General features: G+C 33.3%; 3 protein-coding genes across 3 annotated transcripts; 2 read left to right on the top strand and 1 right to left on the bottom strand.

Annotated features, from left to right (window-relative positions):
* Positions 1-22: 22 nt before the first annotated feature.
* On the top strand, positions 23-7,333 carry TRIADDRAFT_60972 (uncharacterized protein; the record flags this gene model as incomplete). Its single annotated transcript, XM_002116958.1, has 25 exons — positions 23-67; positions 274-345; positions 532-695; positions 2,374-2,474; positions 2,633-2,740; positions 2,771-2,913; positions 2,986-3,141; positions 3,258-3,389; positions 3,507-3,575; positions 3,658-3,767; positions 3,840-3,976; positions 4,096-4,185; positions 4,297-4,418; positions 4,501-4,653; positions 4,738-5,016; positions 5,114-5,233; positions 5,425-5,538; positions 5,664-5,777; positions 5,868-5,996; positions 6,080-6,196; positions 6,325-6,459; positions 6,535-6,627; positions 6,730-6,849; positions 7,038-7,157; positions 7,268-7,333. 25 exons carry the CDS (start codon positions 23-25, stop codon positions 7,331-7,333), a joined length of 3,009 nt encoding a protein of 1,002 aa, XP_002116994.1.
* Positions 7,334-8,259: 926 nt separating this feature from the next.
* On the bottom strand, positions 8,260-12,346 carry TRIADDRAFT_63410 (uncharacterized protein; the record flags this gene model as incomplete). The annotated part of the gene is made up of 6 exons (XM_002116896.1): positions 8,260-8,342; positions 8,590-8,622; positions 8,817-8,856; positions 9,318-9,375; positions 11,352-11,408; positions 12,339-12,346. 6 exons carry the CDS (start codon positions 12,344-12,346, stop codon positions 8,260-8,262), a joined length of 279 nt encoding a protein of 92 aa, XP_002116932.1.
* Positions 12,347-14,483: 2,137 nt separating this feature from the next.
* On the top strand, positions 14,484-17,504 carry TRIADDRAFT_60971 (uncharacterized protein; the record flags this gene model as incomplete). The annotated part of the gene is made up of 6 exons (XM_002116957.1): positions 14,484-14,527; positions 14,757-14,832; positions 15,736-15,807; positions 16,838-16,960; positions 17,259-17,333; positions 17,445-17,504. The coding sequence occupies 6 exons, from the start codon at positions 14,484-14,486 to the stop codon at positions 17,502-17,504; spliced, it is 450 nt and encodes a 149-aa protein (XP_002116993.1).
* Positions 17,505-21,028: the final 3,524 nt, after the last annotated feature.

Genomic DNA, 21,028 nt, shown 5'->3' with positions numbered 1-21,028 from the left:
TCAGTGCAGTCGTATTGTATTGATGCCGCGAAATCCGCCACCTGGCAATCAATCATCGATTGAAAATGTATGTATTCAAGTAGATGGAGGTTCTACAATTTTACTAGCGCTACGATAAGTCGTTAAAATATTACTGTCCATTCTGTATGATAGTCAATATTATAATGCTGGGAGAATGAGTGGATGTTGTGACGCTTCAGCCTTTCGCTGGTAGAGATTGCAATTTGATCAACATCTCATGTAGCTCTTGATTTTAATTAATTCAAACAATAGAAAATGGTGCACGATATTAAAATAAAGGAACGTTCTACGCCGACAGCACTCAAAGAACTGGACCAAAAGTTGGTAAGTTTTTGCCTACAGTATTGGCTAAGATTTTAAAGGATGATTTTACAGCAACAGTGGCTGTGATCATCGCAATGCATAACTTGACTAAAAATATCCCGTATCACAAAAGTAAAAACTACGTACTAAGAACATGCATAACTACAGCATCGATTAACCTATTGTGATTGTGATTTTCAACTCTAGGCTAACGATCGGTCCAAACGATTTGGCTACTTGTTAGATCAGACTGAAATTTTTTCTCACTTCATCGACGGCGGCGTAAAAAAAGCACCTTCGAGTCCTTTAAAGGTCAAGCCTGTAATCTTTAAAAAAGCTATAGACAATGAATCTGGCGAAGAATCAGGAGAGTAAGTACAGTAGAACAATATTGAAGTTGTACTTGATATCATCAGCTCATGCTAAGGTTAAAGGATTAAATACTGAATCCTTTTTTTGACTACCTTGATTTGCTTCATTCTTCACTTCATGACGTATCGTCACTTTGCAGCCGTTTTCATTCAATTTGGTAATCATTGTATGCTGTAGTGAGTAGTATGATCTGGCCACCAGCTTTCTGTATCAATGACAGATGGAGTTGAGTAGAGAATATCACCCGCTAACATTTGTTTATACTAAAAATAGCCATCCGAGTTTTGGATTGTAGCTCATATTGCTACTTGAAGTCCGATCGATACATTCAATTTGCGTCTTTGGCAATACAGTACGAAATGTTGGACATCAAACTCTATCTAGTAGTGATAGCACCATACGCGTAGACCGACAGTATCAAGTGAATGAATAAAAAGAGCGTAATAAGTATTCCTCGCTGTCAACTGTACACTTCACTTTTAATACATTAACACCACTTGTGGTACGTTAATTTACTGTTCAATGAAAGCAGTTTGCTTGCTTACTGGAGTGATTTAAGAGAAAGAATGATCATCATTTTCCGGTCTCTGAGTAGCAATTCGCTTAGTCTATCCAATCTTCATATAATAAATTTGAGATGGAGCGCCTGATTTGAACCATATACTTGTATGATACCTTGTACGTACTGTACAGTACCACGAGTACAGTGGGAATAGCGATATCCTGACATGACGTATCTTCATTCATCCTAGTATTTTTGTTCGATGGTAGCAAAATTTGGAATCTCATTTCTTTCAAGTGCGTAACATTGTATTGTCATAGTTTATTAAAAGTAATTGGGACTGCACAATTCTTTGAGATCATAAAACGAGCGCAAGGGATAATCTTAACTCGATTTACTTCTTTTTGACATGTTAATTCATTCATCGTCTCGCCGTAGTGTACAATGTCCATGTTAATATCGACTGTATACATTGAATTCAGTCTAATCAAACTATCAGCAACACTTAGTTTACGCTATAGTAATACCAACAATAGATCTGTTTATTCCTATGCATTGGCTGCTGATAGTACTTATCAAAACGACTTCAAAAAAAACAGCAGATTTAGTCTGTGAAAGTTCAATTTTCCACAATGTGCCATTTTTGCTAGAAGCTAAACTGATCATTGGTACTAGTACCAAGGACGAGAAGCAGTAAGTGTGTTAACCTTTATTACTGTATTACGGGCTTCCGAAACTGAAAGGATTGAAAATCACGCTAGTGGCAGTATGGACTGTGCTGTGGCGGTACAGTACAATGGTACAAACTTACATTGTACTGTACTGTAGTAGTGAAGAGCTCAGTCAAACAGTACTGTACTGTACAGTACAGTAGACTGAAGGTACTGTAGCATTGCTACTGTACAATGTACTGTACTAACAGTCAGGGACAACTGAGAGAAGGACTGGTAGATAGACCAATTCCAAGTGTCTTCTGTACAGTTGTAGATAAATAAGTTAGTTAAATATGGACTAGTACAGGAACTTCTATTCTAAAATAATAATCCATGCCCCATACCAGTATGGTACCCGCCACCTACCTTAAAATTACTATATTGAAATTGTAGACATGGAGATACGAGTACGACTCAACCATTTCATTCTTATCATCTCTTTTTATCCAATTTATCATGTAGTCACCGTCATCGAAGGACTGAAAAAGAAGAAGATGAAGAACTTATAGAAGAAAGTCAAATAGATAAGGACATCTTTCATAGATTTGAGAGTTCACCTCCATGTAAGTATTGTTATAAAATACCAATAACATGCGCAAAATGATGCAGTCTCTGTAAGAAAAAAAATAATGAAAGTTACCTGAAGTGCTTTACATTACATGATAAACAAGGAGAATGTACAGTGTTTACTATTCTTATGACAATAACTACCTTTGAATAGATATCAAAAATGGTGCAATGAGAGATTACCAAATCCGTGGTTTGAATTGGCTAATTTCACTACACGAGAATAGCATCAATGGAATATTAGCCGATGAAATGGGTCTCGGTAAGACTTTGCAAACTATATCTCTATTAGGCTACATGAAGCACTTTCGAAATGTAGACGGCCCTCACTTGGTCATAGTGCCTAAATCAACCCTTCATAATTGGTCATCTGAATTTCGGAGATGGTGTCCGTCTCTGGAAGTAGTCTGCTTGATTGGCAATCAGGAAGAAAGAGTAAGTAATTACCTTTTCAATTACGTCGAAATAGAAGTAGTTCATCATCGGATAATTATAATCCTTTTTCAGGCTACATTTATTAGGGAAACAATGTTGCCTGGCAAATGGAGTGTTTGTGTCACAACTTACGAAATGATGTTACGAGAAAAAGCTGTCTTTAAAAAGTTTATATGGCGCTATTTGATCATTGATGAGGCGCACAGAATAAAGAATGAAAAGTCGAAGGTACGTGGTACTCTAGTGAAAATTTCCCTACTTTTCAATGAATTAAATAATTAAATTGTTCTGGCTTGGAAATGAACAAATTATAACAAAATATTTTAATTCTATGTTATTGGTAGTTGTCGGAAATTGTAAGGGAGTTAAAGTCCGTAAATAGGCTCTTACTGACTGGTACTCCGCTGCAAAATAACTTGCATGAATTATGGGCATTGCTTAATTTTCTTTTACCGGATGTTTTCAATTGTTCTGAGGTTGTAACTCTTCACAGTTAATAAAATGTGTTAATATTGCCTAAGTAGTTGTTGTTCTTTGCAATTGACGATTGCAAGTAACTCTAACGTGCTTATAATTAATTGAACTTTGACTAGGATTTCGATGCATGGTTCGATACGAATAGTTGCCTTGGAGACAACAGTTTAGTTGAAAGATTGCATGCGGTATTGAGCTTGATAATGCTGAACTTATTTCTCATGGGAGGACGAATTTTAACATATAAAATTACTCTGTCTGTATTCTTAGGTTTTAAGACCTTTTCTCTTAAGAAGGTTGAAATCAGAAGTAGAGAAAGGATTAAAACCAAAAAAGGAAGTCAAAGTTTATGTCGGACTCAGTCGTATGCAGCGCGAATGGTTCGTGATAAATATTTTATGTTCAACATTCGGTGTCGAAATACTAATTTGATGACCCTTTCCGTTTTATAGGTATACAAAAATTTTGATGAAAGATATTGATATCGTTAACGGTGCTGGTAAAACGGATAAGATGAGACTATTAAATATTCTTATGCAACTTCGTAAATGCTGCAATCATCCATATCTTTTTGATGGTGCTGAACCTGGTAAGAATTTTAATGTACTTCTCAATGAATAGTATTTTAATCCAACATTAGAAATGCCTAACTTACAGTAGTTTCAATAGCAAAAATTTCACACTCTTAATTAATCTTATAAATTTTAGGTCCACCCTACACAACTGATACCCATCTTGCTACCAATTGTGGCAAAATGGTTGTATTAGAAAAGCTTTTACCACGATTGCAAGCACAAGGTTGGATACGTGATACGCATATGCGCCGTATCAGCTAGTTGGCAATTTTTATGTTTGGCTGTATAGTAATTAGCTACAAATAGTTATGTAACCATTATTTTCTTTCAACAGGATCTAGGGTGTTAGTATTTAGCCAAATGACTCGTATGCTGGATATTTTGGAGGACTATTGCATGTGGAAAGGTTATAAATATTGCCGTTTAGATGGTTCAACACCACATGAAGACCGTCAAGTATGTGTATATTGAAACCTATATGATAATAAATATATAATAGATTACTACTATTCATAACCATCGGTCAACTTTTTTTTAGGCTTCTATACAAGCTTTCAATATGCCTGATAGTGATAAGTTTCTCTTTATGCTCAGTACTCGAGCTGGTGGATTGGGCATCAATTTAGCAACCGCAGATGTCGTCATATTATACGATAGCGATTGGAATCCTCAAGTTGACTTGCAGGCCCAAGTATAATAATTCTTCGATTTTTTTCAATTTTACTTTGACTACTTAAAATAATCAAGTTTCCTAATCAGCCATTTTTATTGACAGGATCGAGCACATCGTATTGGGCAAACCAAAGAGGTTAAAGTTTTTCGTTTCATTACTGATAATACTATTGAAGAGAGAATAGTCGAAAGAGCTGAAACAAAATTAAGATTGGATAGAATTGTCATCCAGCAAGGTCGACTTGTAGATCAAAGCCGTACAGTTAGTAAAGATGAAATGTTGAATATGATTCGTCATGGTGCTGGTCACGTATTCGCTTCCAAAGATTCTGAGATAACTGACGATAGCATTGATGAAATTCTAGATAAAGCTGAAAGAAAGGTACTAAATACAAATCTTATATTCAAAATAAACTTACTTGTTATTATCTAGGAAACTAGTTTAGCTAAAAGTGTTACTATCGTTCCGATGTTATTAGACCGCAGCGATTAATCAAAAGTTAGAAAATCTTGGTGAATCTGCACTCCGAGATTTTTCTCTGGATACCCCAGGAAGTATTTTTGATTTCGAAGGTCAAGATTACAGAGAAAAGCAAAAGGTTAATGGGTTAACTATATATTATTGATAAAATTGTAATTGGAATAAATTGATTCTATAACGTGTGTTTCATTTGTCTAATAAAGCATACTATCGAAGATAGTTTTAAGTGAGATTCTGATTATACAAAGTCTGTGACTGTAGTTGTATCTATGCCGTGAAGATTAAATTGAGAATTTTTCAAATCCTTAGTCCAACCTTCGAAGCTATTGGATAGAGCCGCCAAAGCGTGAACGTAAAGCTAATTATGCCGTCGATGCTTACTTTAGAGAAGCTTTGCGTGTTTCGGAGCCTAAAACTCCCAAGGTTGTACATAATCAGCTATCTGACAGTATATTAGTTAATGTTAAAATGATACAGTACAAATGTAATATTTTTTTGTCTTATTAGTCATAACATATGTCGGTATTTTATAAATATGCAATATTTAGGCTCCTCGTCCTCCTAAGCAACCTAACGTACAGGACTTTCAGTTCTTTCCGCCTCGTTTATTCGAATTGTTAGATAAGGAGATTTACGCTTTCCGAAAAAGTATCAACTATAAGGTAAATATTATCCATACAACTACACTATTTATACGGTAAAGTATTAACTTACTGTTTAATATTACCGTATTAATTGCCTATTGTATGTAGGTACCCGCAAACCCAGATTTACCCCACGCAGATGGTGTCCGCCAACAGCGTGAAGAGCAAGCAAGAGTAGATGCCTCAGAGCCATTGACAGCAGAAGAACTCGAAGAGAAAGAAGGTCTTCTTGAAAAGGTAATATAATAACGACTCTTACTTTAATACTGTACATATTAAAATTTAATCATAAAACCATTTTCCCATTATTACTTTTATAGGGCTTTACTAACTGGTCGAAAAGAGATTTTAACCAATTTGTGAAAGCATGTGAAAAGTATGGCAGAAATGATATCGACAATATTAGGCTTGATATTGAGGGAAAAACACCGGATGAGGTAATTTTTCTTGGATCAACTTTTCTAATTTACTGGTGGTCTCTTTATGATTTATGAATTACTATTAGTCATATACATTTCAATGCGGGTGATATTGGCGTAATACCGAGATATTTTAATAACCGCAGGTAGTAGAATATGCAAAGATATTTTGGGAAAGATGTAATGAGCTACAAGATATTGATAAGATTTTGGCTCAAATTGAACGTGGTGAGGGTAAAATACAACGACGAATTAGTATCAGGAAGGCATTAGATTGGAAAGTAAGTCAATGGTAAATTATTTTGCATAATAAATAATTTATCTGCTCTAAAAATTGATATTCCGTGTATTCTAAGATTACAAGATATCGAACACCATTTCATCAGTTGAGAATTGCGTATGGAACCAACAAAGGAAAAAATTATACTGAAGAGGAAGATAGATATTTGGTTCGTATTGTATACAATTTTGTTGAATATGTAAAATAGTTTACTGATGTAAACTAACTAGTATTTGGATGATATAAACTAATTTTATGATTATTATATTAGGTTTGCATGCTGCATCGTCTCGGAATTGACAAAGAAAACGTTTATGAGGAATTAAGATCAGCTGCAAGGAGTGCTCCACAGTTCCGATTTGATTGGTTTTTAAAATCGAGAACTGCAACGGTACAATCAACATTGTTTTTAAACCTTGAAATAAAAAATTGCTTACGCGTATATACTCGCAGATTATTTTAATCGAAATTTCGATAGTGTGTAGCAGTCATCATCTGAGGCAGCAATATTGTAATATTCTTTACATAATTTTTGCTATATTGGTGATCTGATTTGACGATTTGTAAATCTTACTGCAGGAACTTCAACGACGTTGCAATACCCTTATAACTTTAATTGAAAGGGAAAATTCAGAATTGGAGGAAAAAGAACAACAAGAGAAGCGTAAAAAGCGTGGCAGAGCCAGTTCAACTACGAAGGTAATTAGTACCATCATATAATACCATACATGTAGTTAATTATAATTTGAAAAGTGATTGTAGCTATGTATGTGTAATGAAAAAAATTCATATGCCGTATAATTCTTTAGGCTGCTCAATCCAAACGCAAGGCCGATAGTAATGCTGAATCACGAAAACGAAAGAAGAAAAAGTAATGCGAAAACAGATAATATCTATTATGCATGTTGGTATAATAAATGTAGATATGCGATTTGTAGATGGCACGTAATTGGCAAATGTAAAGTGGAACATTATTAATCTATTGTGTTCTGATCATTTTTGATATGCATGGAATAGTCTTGTAATCATATGTACATCTTATTAATGTTATTCATTAAGTTAGTCAACTCTTTAGTGCTGCATTCGTGATGTTTAGTTTAGCGTTCTAATTTAACTGTTTCAGTCATTAAGTATGTCATTGATCGAGCTATAACGTCCGAGTGTTGGTAATTTTATTATTAGATCTTTGATGATAAATTATACATAATACATCAATAGATCTTCGTGGTGATCGTATCAAGTAATGATCCTACTGTATTAGTTAAGTACTTCTTTGCATGTATATCATTAAACTTAGTCCGATACACGCGTATTCATTTTCTGCCCAACTTTTCTAATAGAGTCATTTTTAATCTTCTACCGAAGAATTTTGCCTTAATTCTTGTATAATTGCAGTCTACGGCATGAAAGTAGTTGTTGGCGCATTAATATGCTATTTATGCCTACGACACAGCCGAAACATCTACAAATTCATTCCAGTAATATAATTAACTAATATTTCAATATTTGGTTTGCACTAAATATTAGAATATTATGGTAGCAGTAAGTTGTCACTCATGGCATCCTATTTGCATGCTATAATATCACAAACGTACGGTAGAATGAATGTTCTTTCTTTTCAATTTAGACGACGTACTGTATTGTAATAGTAAAGTGTAGCTTGACGTTTAATACCTTGTTCTTTTAAGTTATCAGTTGTTAATAGTAATGGCCTATTAGGCGACTTTTAAATCATTTAAATAAGATAATCGTGCGATCCATCAGTCGAATACTTAATTTTATAATCACTTTATTATTGAGTCTATGCGGAGTACATCAAGTTTAGACCAACACGATCTCGTGGAATTAGTCGAAGTTCTGATCCATGTTTTAGGAAGACATTGCCTATAATGTACATATGTACGTATACCACATACAGGGACAGCTGGTTAGATTTTAACTTGTAGCATTACTATGCTTTCTTTTTTACGTATGAAAAGATAGTAAATTAGTAGCTACTGCTGAACACTACTCAAAATTCAAAATTTCAAAACTTTTATGGTTATTACGACAGTATTGGCATGTAATCAATATTACTTTTTAAATATTCTAAACGGACATAAAAAGTAGGATAAGGTCAACGATACTATACCTGCGCTTTGTGAGGGATTGATACCAATACCATCTGAAAGATGTTAAAAATGTTTACTTTAGTAATACTCGTATAGAGCATAATCTACCGTTCTAATGACATGTATTTGGGAAAAGACAACCGTGATCAAGTAATTACTACATTTCACTAAATGAAGAAATTACAGCAACGTAAACGAATTTTAAAATCGGTCACCATATCAGATCTTAATACTACACATTCCTAACCATTAGTTATGATGGCACTCGTTGCAGGCGGGACCTTGAACTACAAGAGAAAAATTTAATAGTTTCATATTCTTTGTTATTCTTAATCATTTAGCAATATATCGCAACTGCAATTGCTGATAGCTAATTCGTATAAGTCATCGTTATTTATTTATGGTAAATTAGTATAACTATTGCAGAATTTTGAATAGCGATTGAATACACCACCGACTGGAACAGTCCGAAGCATAGAAGAAATATTAAGAAATACTAGATGATTAAATTGTAATTTTCAATTCTATAAATTTCAACTACGCTGTTCCTGTATATGTTAAATGGATAATGTGACAATCATAAGTAATGTACTGAATCAAAAGCTGATTCTGAAATTGTATAGTACTATACTAATTCTAATTTAAAGTAGACCAGCTGTAACCAATTTAAATTCTTAACCGAAATTATATCAATATCTTAAAATAAAAGGAATGCCTCTTCTGTAATAATGTTATAAATTTAACATACCTCTTCGGCCGCAAATTTCAAAACAGCTGTAAAAGGAGTCGATTCTGGTACACTGAGACTGTAACAGTAGAAATTGCATAGTACGATTATACTTTAGTAAGTTTGGCACACAGTATTAAAATACCATCTCTAAGTGATTATATTATAATTAGTCAATTAAGTATTATTTTATACAGTATCTACCCGGTGATGGTCCCCTATTATTTCGCTATGACTACATCGTATTAATTACGAATTTATAATTATGTTGGCTATGCTGACAATTTAGTTCCACGTAGAATATACAGTTTGTAACTTAGCGAGATCATATAACTACGAGTAGAGTAGGAAAATGAAGGTGCTTGGGCACAATCCATGACTTTTAGCTTCAAGGAATAGTGTCATTGCCAAAATACAGTAGCAAACTTGAGAGTAGACACTAGCATGATCAATTTGAGCTTGACAACACTTATCACTATCCAGCACAGTCTATTACAGTGCCGTAACGCGTTTTATTCTAGGTATATAGCGTAAAAAAATTTAAAATGTCTTATGTGATAAGAATAATAGGCACACATGAAAGACTGAAATGCAAGTCGTTATTATTCATACCAAACTCAGATGGCTATCATGCTATTGGGCTTTCATCAAGTGAGTAGTCTATTATGTTTGGATATGTTGAAAATTTCGATACATTCTTTATCGAATCCTATCACCAATAGGAACCCTACTGATGATAGCGTTTTATTCGATCACTGTATAAGAATGATATTTTAAAATTTTTGATTTTGTCTTATGATATCTTGATAACATATACTTGGTACGTGCGTCAAATAACTACTGTATAAAATTTCTCAAATATCCAATTGTAAGTCGCCAATTTGTCAATTTTTATCTTTCAGATTATAATTATTTAAGAATAACTCTAGTTCTATTGTAGAGATGTATACTTCAACACAATATCGAATAAATATACGCTATATCGAGCAAGTATTCCACTGCAGTATCGTAAGCAGCATTATTGATCAAGCTATGTATATTTACTATTTTATCGTTATCTATCAACTATAAGTATAATTGAATTTCTTAGTCAAAATTTTTCAGGATATTTTTAGGACATTTCGATAACTTTAAATTATCCTTTCATTGTAAATATGAGGGAGAACCAACACGTGGGATCGGATCGCATCGCATCCATCAAATAAAGTATGGCACTGTTTATCAAAGAGAGTCTCTAGCGCTTAGCCATGATATCCTGAAACGTTACAGCAACTACTTACTTGTACGTAAGAATATATCACTATATAGCATGTAATGCTAAGGATATTATACAGTATTGCAATGGAAATAGAATCAGAAAATGAAGATGCTTAAGAACGTGTAGTGGAATACAGTACAGTACATATACTGTATCGTGTTCATTCAATAAATTATAGTGCAGTTCTGTTGAAGCATGTTTAATTCACTATCGTATATTAGGTTAATCACTTTTATCCTTCGATATAGTGGCATGATTTAATAGTAGGGGTTTGAAAAATGGTATTAGAATAAAAGTAACATCTCATAGACATGTAACGAGAAATGGTCAATATAGTACATGTATAATTGTATATGTATCAAGGTCAAAAGCGATGAAGAGAATTAGGTTACTAATCCTGCTCAATTGATCTGCGATGATCCATGGGCATACAGTATTTACCGATCAATAACGAAATGGGAGAGAATAAGGTCATTTTCTCTGCTCAAGTGCGTTGATTCATTTTAGCCCTATTTACTAATCTACAACGTTATCATAACAACACGATATGAAGAGAATAGGCGATGAAGGGAACTAGGTTGCTTTCTGTGCTAAAGTACGTTGATTTATTGGCGACATTTATATTAATCCATGACATAATGGCAAGGACACAATACGCGTCGATTAACAGAGCAGTAATGGGGAGAATAACTTTCTGAATTACTTTATTGATTGCTGCTAAAAGTACGTTGATGACTCAAACATACTTTTTAACAGTTCCATTAGCTATCCTAGTATCAAGTGGATACTATACTTACACTTTAAAGGGTAGTTTAGGATCAGAAGTCAGCGTAATCTTGAAGGATACTTTAGACCTGTAAAGATTACAAGACATGATGATTTTGAATTCAATCGCATCCTACATGATACTCAAACAATTGCTTCTTTTTTTTTTTCTACTCCTAATCCAACGATCAAATCGATATAATACAACATCTACAAAATCTCTCAATACATAAACTAGTCAATCGATACTGTAATCATCCTCTACGATTATTAAAAGATAGACGAACATGATTGAAATTTTCTCCTATTTCTTCTTCCTCCTGGTAGAATCGCCTGGTCATCCAACATTTGTTGGCAACGTAGGCCGTCCTACCGTGGCTATAGCTATAGAGGAATGGGCGATACTAGCTATCCTACTACGCAATCAGGTCAGACTTGATGATAGTAAATCATTGTTATTGGGCGTCATCCAATCCAACACTATAGGAAAGGGGGGGGAAAAGTGCCTTTTCCTATCAAGACCATACCAGCATTTGCAAGTAGTCCAGTCAGATTCTATGCCATAAGACTAGTGTATGAACACCAACCTAGTCAGTCATGGATGAGGAGTGTTGTATTCTGACGCAATTTTCTATACTGGACGATCACTTTTGAGTAGTCTAGTCAGGTACTATGTATTTAGACTACTGTATGGACACCAACCTATTATGACCATTAGACAACAACGATGACTTACCAGAACCTAGTCAGATTCTAGACTGTCAACCTACTGTATCAACACCAACCCATCTAGACATGACTTTCATCATGGCTTCCGACAGTCATCATGAAAGTGCTAACGACTAGAGGGACAAGGACTCCATTTTTCTCTCTTCTAGTAGTCCCTGCTTGTACCATCAACTGCTATACAAATTTTAATATTAATAGACGACTTCCCTATATTCTATAGATGAAATACGAGATCAATAGACGACTCCCCTAGATCAGTGCTGTCCCAATTAATAATATCGATTACATACCCACGCATCGACTGGCATAAACTGCTATACCAATTTTAATGTAGACGACTCCCCTACAAATTTTAGCATCAATAGACGATTCCCCTATATTATATGTACAGTATAGTGCTGTGTAAAAATAAAGTTGTATATTACATGTACAAAATATCGATCTACTGCCATAAACTGCTATACCAATTTTAATGTAGACGACTCCCCTACAAATTTTAACATCAATAGACGATTCCCCTATATTATATGTACAGTATAGTGCTGTGTAAAAATAAAGTTGTATATTACATGTACAAAATATCGATCTACTGCCATAAACTGCTATACCAATTTTAATGTAGACGACTCCCCTACAAATTTTAACATCAATAGACGATTCCCCTATATTATATGTACAGTATAGTGCTGTGTAAAAATAAAGTTGTATATTACATGTACAAAATATCGATCTACTGCCATAAACTGCTATACCAATTTTAATGTAGACGACTCCCCTACAAATTTTAACATCAATAGACGATTCCCCTATATTATATGTACAGTATAGTGCTGTGTAAAAATAAAGTTGTATATTACATGTACAAAATATCGATCTACTGCCATAAACTGCTATATAAATTTTAACATCAATAGACGATTCTCATAGACGTATCATACGTGTGAAATACGGGATCAGCATCAATATACGATTCCTCTAGATCAGTGTATATTGTATGCTACATATATAAAATACCAATCTACTACCATACACTGCTATAAAAATTTTAACATCAATAGACGATTCCCCTATATTGTATGTATAGTGCTGTGCAAAAATAAAATTGCATACTACATGTCTAAAATATCGATCTACTGCCATGAACTGCTATACAAATTTTAACATCAATAGACGATTCCCATGTACGTATCATACGTATGAAATACGGGATCAGCATCAATATACGATTCCTCTAGATCAGTGTATATTGTATGTTACATATATAATATACCAATCTACTACCATAAACTGCTATACAAATTTTAACATCAATAGACGATTCCCCTATATTATATGTACGGTATAGTGCTGTGCAAAAATAAAATTGTATATTACATATATAAAATACCAATCTACTGCCATAAACTGCTATACAAATTTTAACATCAATAGACGATTCCCCTATATTGTATGTATAGTGCTGTGCAAAAATAAAATTGCATACTACATGTCTAAAATATCGATCTACTGCCATAAACTGCTGTACAAATTTTAACATCAAGATACGACTCCCCTCGATCAGTATTGTGCAAATTAATATTGTATATTACACGTATAAAATATCAATCTACTACAATAAACTACTATACAAATTTTAATATCAATATAAGATTCCCCTATATTATATGTACATAGTGCTGTGTAAAAATAAAATTGTATATTATATGTATATAATACCAATCTACTGCCATAAACTGCTATACCAGTTTTTACGTCAATATACGATTCCCCTATATTATGTGTATAGTACTGTGCAAAAATAATATCGTACAGTATATTAGATATATAAAATATCAATCTAGCGCCATAAACTGCTATATAAATTTTAACATCAATATACGACTCCCCTAGATCAGTATTGCGCAAATTAATATTGTACATTACACCTATAAAATATCAATCTACTACCATAAACTACTATACAAACTTTAACATTAATATTCGATTCCCCTGCTATTCTATGTACAGCACAGTGCTGTGCAAAAATAATATTGTATGTTATATGCATAAAATACCAATCTACTGCCATAAACTACTATACAAATTTTAACATCAATATACGATTCCCCATATTATATGTATAGTGCTGTGCAAAAAATAATATTGTCTATTAGATATCTAAAATACCAATCTACTGCTATAAACTGCTATACAAGAACTCTTCCATTGATGTACAAGAAGAATTCTTCTGTTGATGTACCATAACGCCAAGGCCCACAGACATTTTCAACGCCATTATTTATGTGGAACATACTTGCATGCGGATGGACGTTTCAATTTACTTTCCAGCCATATAGTGATTATACTACTATCTGAAGTCATGTTTCGGTAGTAATACTTTCAACACTATGCAAAAATAAAGAAAATCCATACTCAGAGTATGCAACTACCCAAACATGAGCTTAAAGACTAAGGGAAACACTGCAATTCTATTTGGATGGTTAAAGCGATGACATCATCCGTACTCTAATAGTATAGCTACCCAAACATGAGCTAAAATACTTGGGTATACACTACGTTTGTATTTTTAAAACCTAGAAGAACCTCTTCAAAGTCCTCTCCACCCCGATAGGGAAGATACCCAAACATGAGCTACAATATTAAGGTAAACACTGCAACGCCATGATAGTGACTAGGGGTAAAAATCATCACCAATGTCATCTTGACAGGACATCTAAAATCATCATTACCCGCCTAAAAGGATCTGGAGAGACTTGCACAATGTTGTTTGGAGGCAGTAAACAGGTAAAATTTCAGCAATATCTTGTCATAGCCATCTTAGAGATATGGAATGCAATGTCGGTAACCTAGTCAATGCTTTATTTCAACCCGATGAGGGAAATGTGGCCTACATGGCCGCCAAATACTCTACTGTAGTGGTTGATGCCATACAACCGATCGCCATGACGACATGGTGAAAAAGCACAATTTTATACGATTCTATCCATTCTACTGGATAATAATGTGTACTTTAATAAGGAAGAAGAAGAGTAGAATTGCTATATTTCAACCCGATGAGGGAAATGTGGCCTACATGGCCAACAAATACTCTACTGTAGTGGTTGATGCCATACAACCGATCGCCATGACGACATGGTGAAAAAAGTACAGTACAATTTTATACGATTCTATCCATTCTACTGGATAATAATGTGTACTTTAATAAGGAAGAAGAAGAGTAGAATTGCTTTATTTCAACCCGATGAGGGAAATGTGGCCTACATGGCCAACAAATACTCTACTGTAGTGGTTGATTGCATACAACCGATCGCCATGACGACGTGGTGAAAAAAGTACAATTTTATACGATTCTATCCATTCTACTCGATAATAATGTGTACATTAATAAGGAAGAAGAAGAGTAGAATTGCATTGCATAGTTTGGTTATTTAGAAAATTGATACTTCGGTGAGGATTAGGTTGCAATGAGTGATTGCATCCAAGTCCGTACAACTGGATTAGTTATATTTCACCTAATTACAATGAGACGTAATTTATTAGTATTATTATTTACGTCTGGTGACCATTTCATCGCTAACATTCAAATTGACAATTTTTCCCGATCTAGGCCTAGCCAGGCATAATCTTAGCTGCGTAACCTAGATAGACTGTATCCAGCAATCTATTTTCTCTTCCATCATGTATCAGAGGCAAGAAAATGGCGCTTATGTTACTCGAACTGATATTACCTACGATTACGATTCTCGCGATGCCGTCGATGTAAGCTAGAAATGATTCTTAATCTGTCATCGTTACTAACTTAATCATCTTGAACTGAATCCATAGCCTATAGTCACTGTAAAATAATAATACTACGATCTCTGCTTGTTAGACGATTTACATTAGATAACATCGTCCATACTAACACTACTTCATATTACTCTGCTAAAGTAGCTATTGCACGCGTAAATCGCATATCTTCTTTTTCGTTATATAAAACTAGTCGCTTAAATAGGGCATTGATTAACGACAGTGCTATCAACCATGGAATCAATACTAAGTGAAAGAGATCAATCCCTATGCTGTACTTTTATAAGAGATACTATAAATTACAAGAAGTGAAATCACTCAAGAAAAATAGGATATTTAATTGACTTCTACTGATTTGTTAATGAATCGATAAGCACCACGTTAATAAACTGGAGAAAAATGCATCACCTTAGCTTTACAACAGTTATTGATCGATTTTTCATCCTTCAATATTTATATAATTAATGGATGAATAATCTTTATTTGTCAGTTGGTAAGATAGGACTGTGGACTGAGTAGAACATCAATTAATACTGTAGTATCATTCAAACTCTCATTCGCACGCAGCACTTTACTAACTTTCAAAGAGATGGATAGAGAATTGAAATTGGATGATAATTCATTCTAAATGCTATTGCCACTTAATATCACACTACTAAACTGGCTATTGCAAATCACGTCCATGAGCATTTTATTTTCTTTCATCTTAGTTTATATTAGCGATTAATTAACGTTATTATCAGTAGTAGATGAAAGATGGGAGTTCCTCAATTTCTCTAATACAGCAGTATACTGCACTTTAGATTGGTTACGTTAATTGACCCTTATTAATTAACGCGCAACAAGATCGAAGAAGTAAAATTACTCAGAACAAGCGAAATGTTTAATTGACTTCCAATGATTTGTTAATTAGTCGATAGATTACAGTATACGTTAATAGACTTGGCAGATTCTATTACGAGTACTAATGAGCATTGAACAATTTTCTATTATTAATAAGTGGTGTGGTAATATTCTTTGGCTAATTTTTGGTGGCTTTCTCATCTCTTTTCAATGGTTGCTTTTTGGCCTTTTATTCTCCATTACAATTATCGGTATTCCATGTGGACTTGTTTGTTTTAAGGTATGTTTGCCTACAGTTTTATACATAAGGTAAAATTCTCTACATATTTTCAAGGTTCATAAAGTTATCATACTAGATTAACCAGTTAGTGGTATTTAATCGATATAAAGGTATAGTTCCATTAGAATATTTCGCTCCCTACTACTTTATATCATTCAGATTAATAAAAGGAGATTTACTTTTCGTAAGCACTTGTACGCGCATTCCAATATAAGGTAGAATCGCTAGTACAATACAAGTACTTTAGTAGCCGTTTTCAACGAGAATAATTGATAGCATTCAATTCTTTCATATGTAGATGTCTATGTTGACGCTATTACCATTTGGCAAGGATATCGTTCACAGAAATCCATTTACCATGGAAGATGACGGGGTTAGTCTTTATGATGTTACTGCTACTGCATTTGTATAATAATCCTTGCTAAAAAATCTTGGATTATAGCTGCGATATATATATATATATATATATATATTACACCTATAGGATAAATTAGTTGCAGCACTCATCGAAAATAGTCAACCCTATCGTTGGATGCTACGCTAAAATAGATGCACCATATCGTAACGATAGCATTTCAAACTCAATAACGTAGCTATAAAAATGGATTGACTGATATTAGTAGTAAGCGGCTTAAAGTTTATCTCTTCTGTATTTTTAATGCTAAGATGCACGCCAGAAGATTTAATATACCATTCTTGATTTTAAAAATATCTCCCTTGCATTGATTGTCCTCCTAGAATTGTCTATTATTTTGCGGCAACTTAATTTGGCTACCCTTTGGGATTTTATTCGCTGTCGAGCATTTCCTCCTAGGTGTAATATTTTTTGCAACTATTCTATGCATACCATTGTCATTTCAACATTTTAAATTAGGAAAAGTTGCTTTATGGCCCTTTGGCTACTCTTTATCGTCTATCCACGAGGAGAGAGTTTCCATTATAACTTCAAGCACCCCATAAGGATAAAAAATAGATCAACTATTATATACAGTACAGTTATTCTCCATCAGTATTGCAATAGTATCTGAAAAGAACCTTTCCATACTTATCGTTATTACTATTTAGTTGCAGATACTACAGCTATAGAAAGTTTTACCTGGATTTATATTTCTGCCTAAATTGAAAGTATTAATTTCTTACATAATTTTATCCACAATATAATTTGTTGTACCGTTGTAATATCATCAAACTCTCTTGTATTATAGCAATAATCATCTATTCTGTAGATTGATAAAATAATCCCTTTAAAGTAAAAACGTTTTCGCATTCTGTAATCCGCATTAGTTTGATAACTTTCCACCATCGTAATAATCATTTATTCAATAGTAGTTCGGAAATGTGTAAATTATTATCTGATAGCTACCTCTAATGAATTAATGGTTAAATAACTGAATTGGTATATACCGATCACTTTATTTCTGATCTGTAAGGAGTATAAACGAATATTGTAAATGATATTTATAAACATGATATTGATTGTATATCGTGTATTGTTAAAATACTAACCTATAATTCAATTTAAATTTCATAGAATTGATTGATTGTTGCAAGAAGCAGTTATCGTTGGGCATGTACAATAACTTATTTCATTTTCAATTCTTATCGATTAATAATACCATTTAATATTACATGAAACAGATGGTATACCTTAAATTAAATTCTATGGTATGTCACAACTTCTGTTTATCATTCTGATATATTGGAGCATAATTAAAAGATAAAAGGTATAATCATTTAGAAAAGGCATTACTTAAAGTGACTAGGACTGTAATTTGCCCATAATGTATCTAGAAATGAATACCATCATTCCTTCGAAAATGATAATGGCGTGCTGTGTTGTAAGCGTATATGTAATATCTCATTGCAACTAATTACGAAATATTTTTCAAATCAATATTTACGGTTCTATCACACTACGCCATAAGAATTTATCCGAAAAATTCGAGTAATAGGATATAGGCTGGACCACTAACGCTATTTCAAATCAAAGTTAATTATATTTAGCAGGCGTTATTCCCTTTCTGAAGAATATCACTTCGGAATGGATATCAGGGTATCTAATTATGAAATATCTATCAAGTACACTCAATTTCCACTGTATCAACCATTTGATAAGATTCTTTTATGCTGACGAATAGGAATATGCCATTCAATTCGGTTAACATGATATACTGTAAGCTGGGCCCATGATAATCCTTTAGCTACAAAAAATGAACGTTAGCCATAGTAATTAGACCAATGAATATGATAAGCATCTTATTGCATATGCAATTATAAAGCGTCCTTCAAACTGGCACTTGGTGTTATACCAACGCTCTAAGCAAGTTTTTGCTTACTCCCATACAGGAATCTACTATTCAATTCGGTTAATCTGATATACATACAGTAAATTGGGCCAGTGATTCCTTTCATTTCAAAAAATGAACATTAGCCATAGTAATTCGACATATTTTCTTTTCTAATGATTATGATGAGCATTTCATTATATAGGCAATTATAGAATGTCCTTCAAATTGGCAATTTATGTGATACTAACACTCAAGCAAGTTCTTGCCTACTATCTTGTATAAACCTGCTAAGTACTTTAAAACAGGTTAGTGTTGTTTCTTACTTGGCGATTAAAGGCGGCACAATCTAGACCAGATATTCGTTTCATTTTCACCCATAAATATCGATTTAGAGACAATTTGGAAATTAGTATAGAATCTATGCTTAACGATGCCATATTAGAGTACCTATACTCCCTTATTCTACTCGATTGCAGTAGGGTAGTTTTCCGTCCAACGTATTGATAATCAATCCAGTAATTGGTTGCTACCCCCTTACTAATCTCGTAGCCAAGTTTAGATATGTGTACTCTACATTACATTATAAAAGATTGCTGCAGTACCTAAAGCAAGGTAAAAGACTATTGGAACAGTTCTACTAGAATCATCTTTAGCGACCGCTAGCAGTATTGTGGAGTCATTCATCAGTGAAAGCTATAATAATAGCCTATAAAAAATTGTACTGGAAAGAGATGGTATATTTTTATATCAGTTTATTGAAAAAATAAATTTCTATGTGATTTTATCGATGAAACTGATCATGATTTTAGAGCATCGACCATAGTAGCCATTATTTTTTAAATATGAGTTCATCAAGTATAGGGCAATCTAATCAATAATATGATCCAATAGATTAATCGTAGTTAAAAGATTCAATTTCTATATCTAAAACGATAAAATTTCTAGCTTTTATTGAATAAAATAGGGCTATTCTGAAAGAGAAACATGATATTGAATTGATTAGCTATTATAGGATACTAAAATGCTAATTGGTACTCAAATCGAATTGATATTATATACTGTTTAACAAGTATAGGGCATTCAATCAATAATATGACCTAAATAGATTAACCGTAGTTAAACGATCCAATTTCTAGCTTTTAATGAATAGAACATAGCTATTTTGAAAGACAATCATGATATTGAATTGATTAGCTATTATAGGACATTAAAATATTAATTGGTACTCAAATTGAATTATCATAACTTGCATCATAATGAGAAGTAACTAACTATAGCAAAGTGTTTGTATTTAATCTATTAATTCATTCTTAAATTGAATGGATATACTATTAATTAAATATGATACCAAGCAGATTGAAATATCTCAAGGGCAACATTGAAAGTTCGCTTGACAATCTGGATATATTAAAGAATAAATGAGAATATATATGGTAAAGGACAAAAAGCAGAGTCCTTTATAGCTTTTTAGTATGTAACTATTATTTCTTTACTATAGAAAATAACTAGAAAGTGATAGTATCTTTAAGTTTTACCCTGCCAAATCATCATGTTGCCATCTTTTCTTCTTGACTACTTTACAAGGTATTGTATAGATTACTATACAAACAACCTAAGAGCAATCGCCTAATCTAAAGAAAGGGCGCTTGATAGTCTTTTGGGATTTTAAATGAATTTGACTTAGCAACAAAGCCCTATCCATAGAGAAAAGGGATTTATAACAGGACAGTCAAGTACTACAATGTAGGTTATAATCGTACAGTTACCGTACAACTTTATG

This window comes from Trichoplax adhaerens, genomic scaffold, assembly GCF_000150275.1.
Source record: "Trichoplax adhaerens TRIADscaffold_19 genomic scaffold, whole genome shotgun sequence".
Classification (NCBI taxonomy): domain Eukaryota; kingdom Metazoa; phylum Placozoa; class Uniplacotomia; order Trichoplacea; family Trichoplacidae; genus Trichoplax; species Trichoplax adhaerens.
Note: the sequence above shows the minus strand (reverse complement) of the source record. Positions and strands in the feature narration are given on the sequence as shown.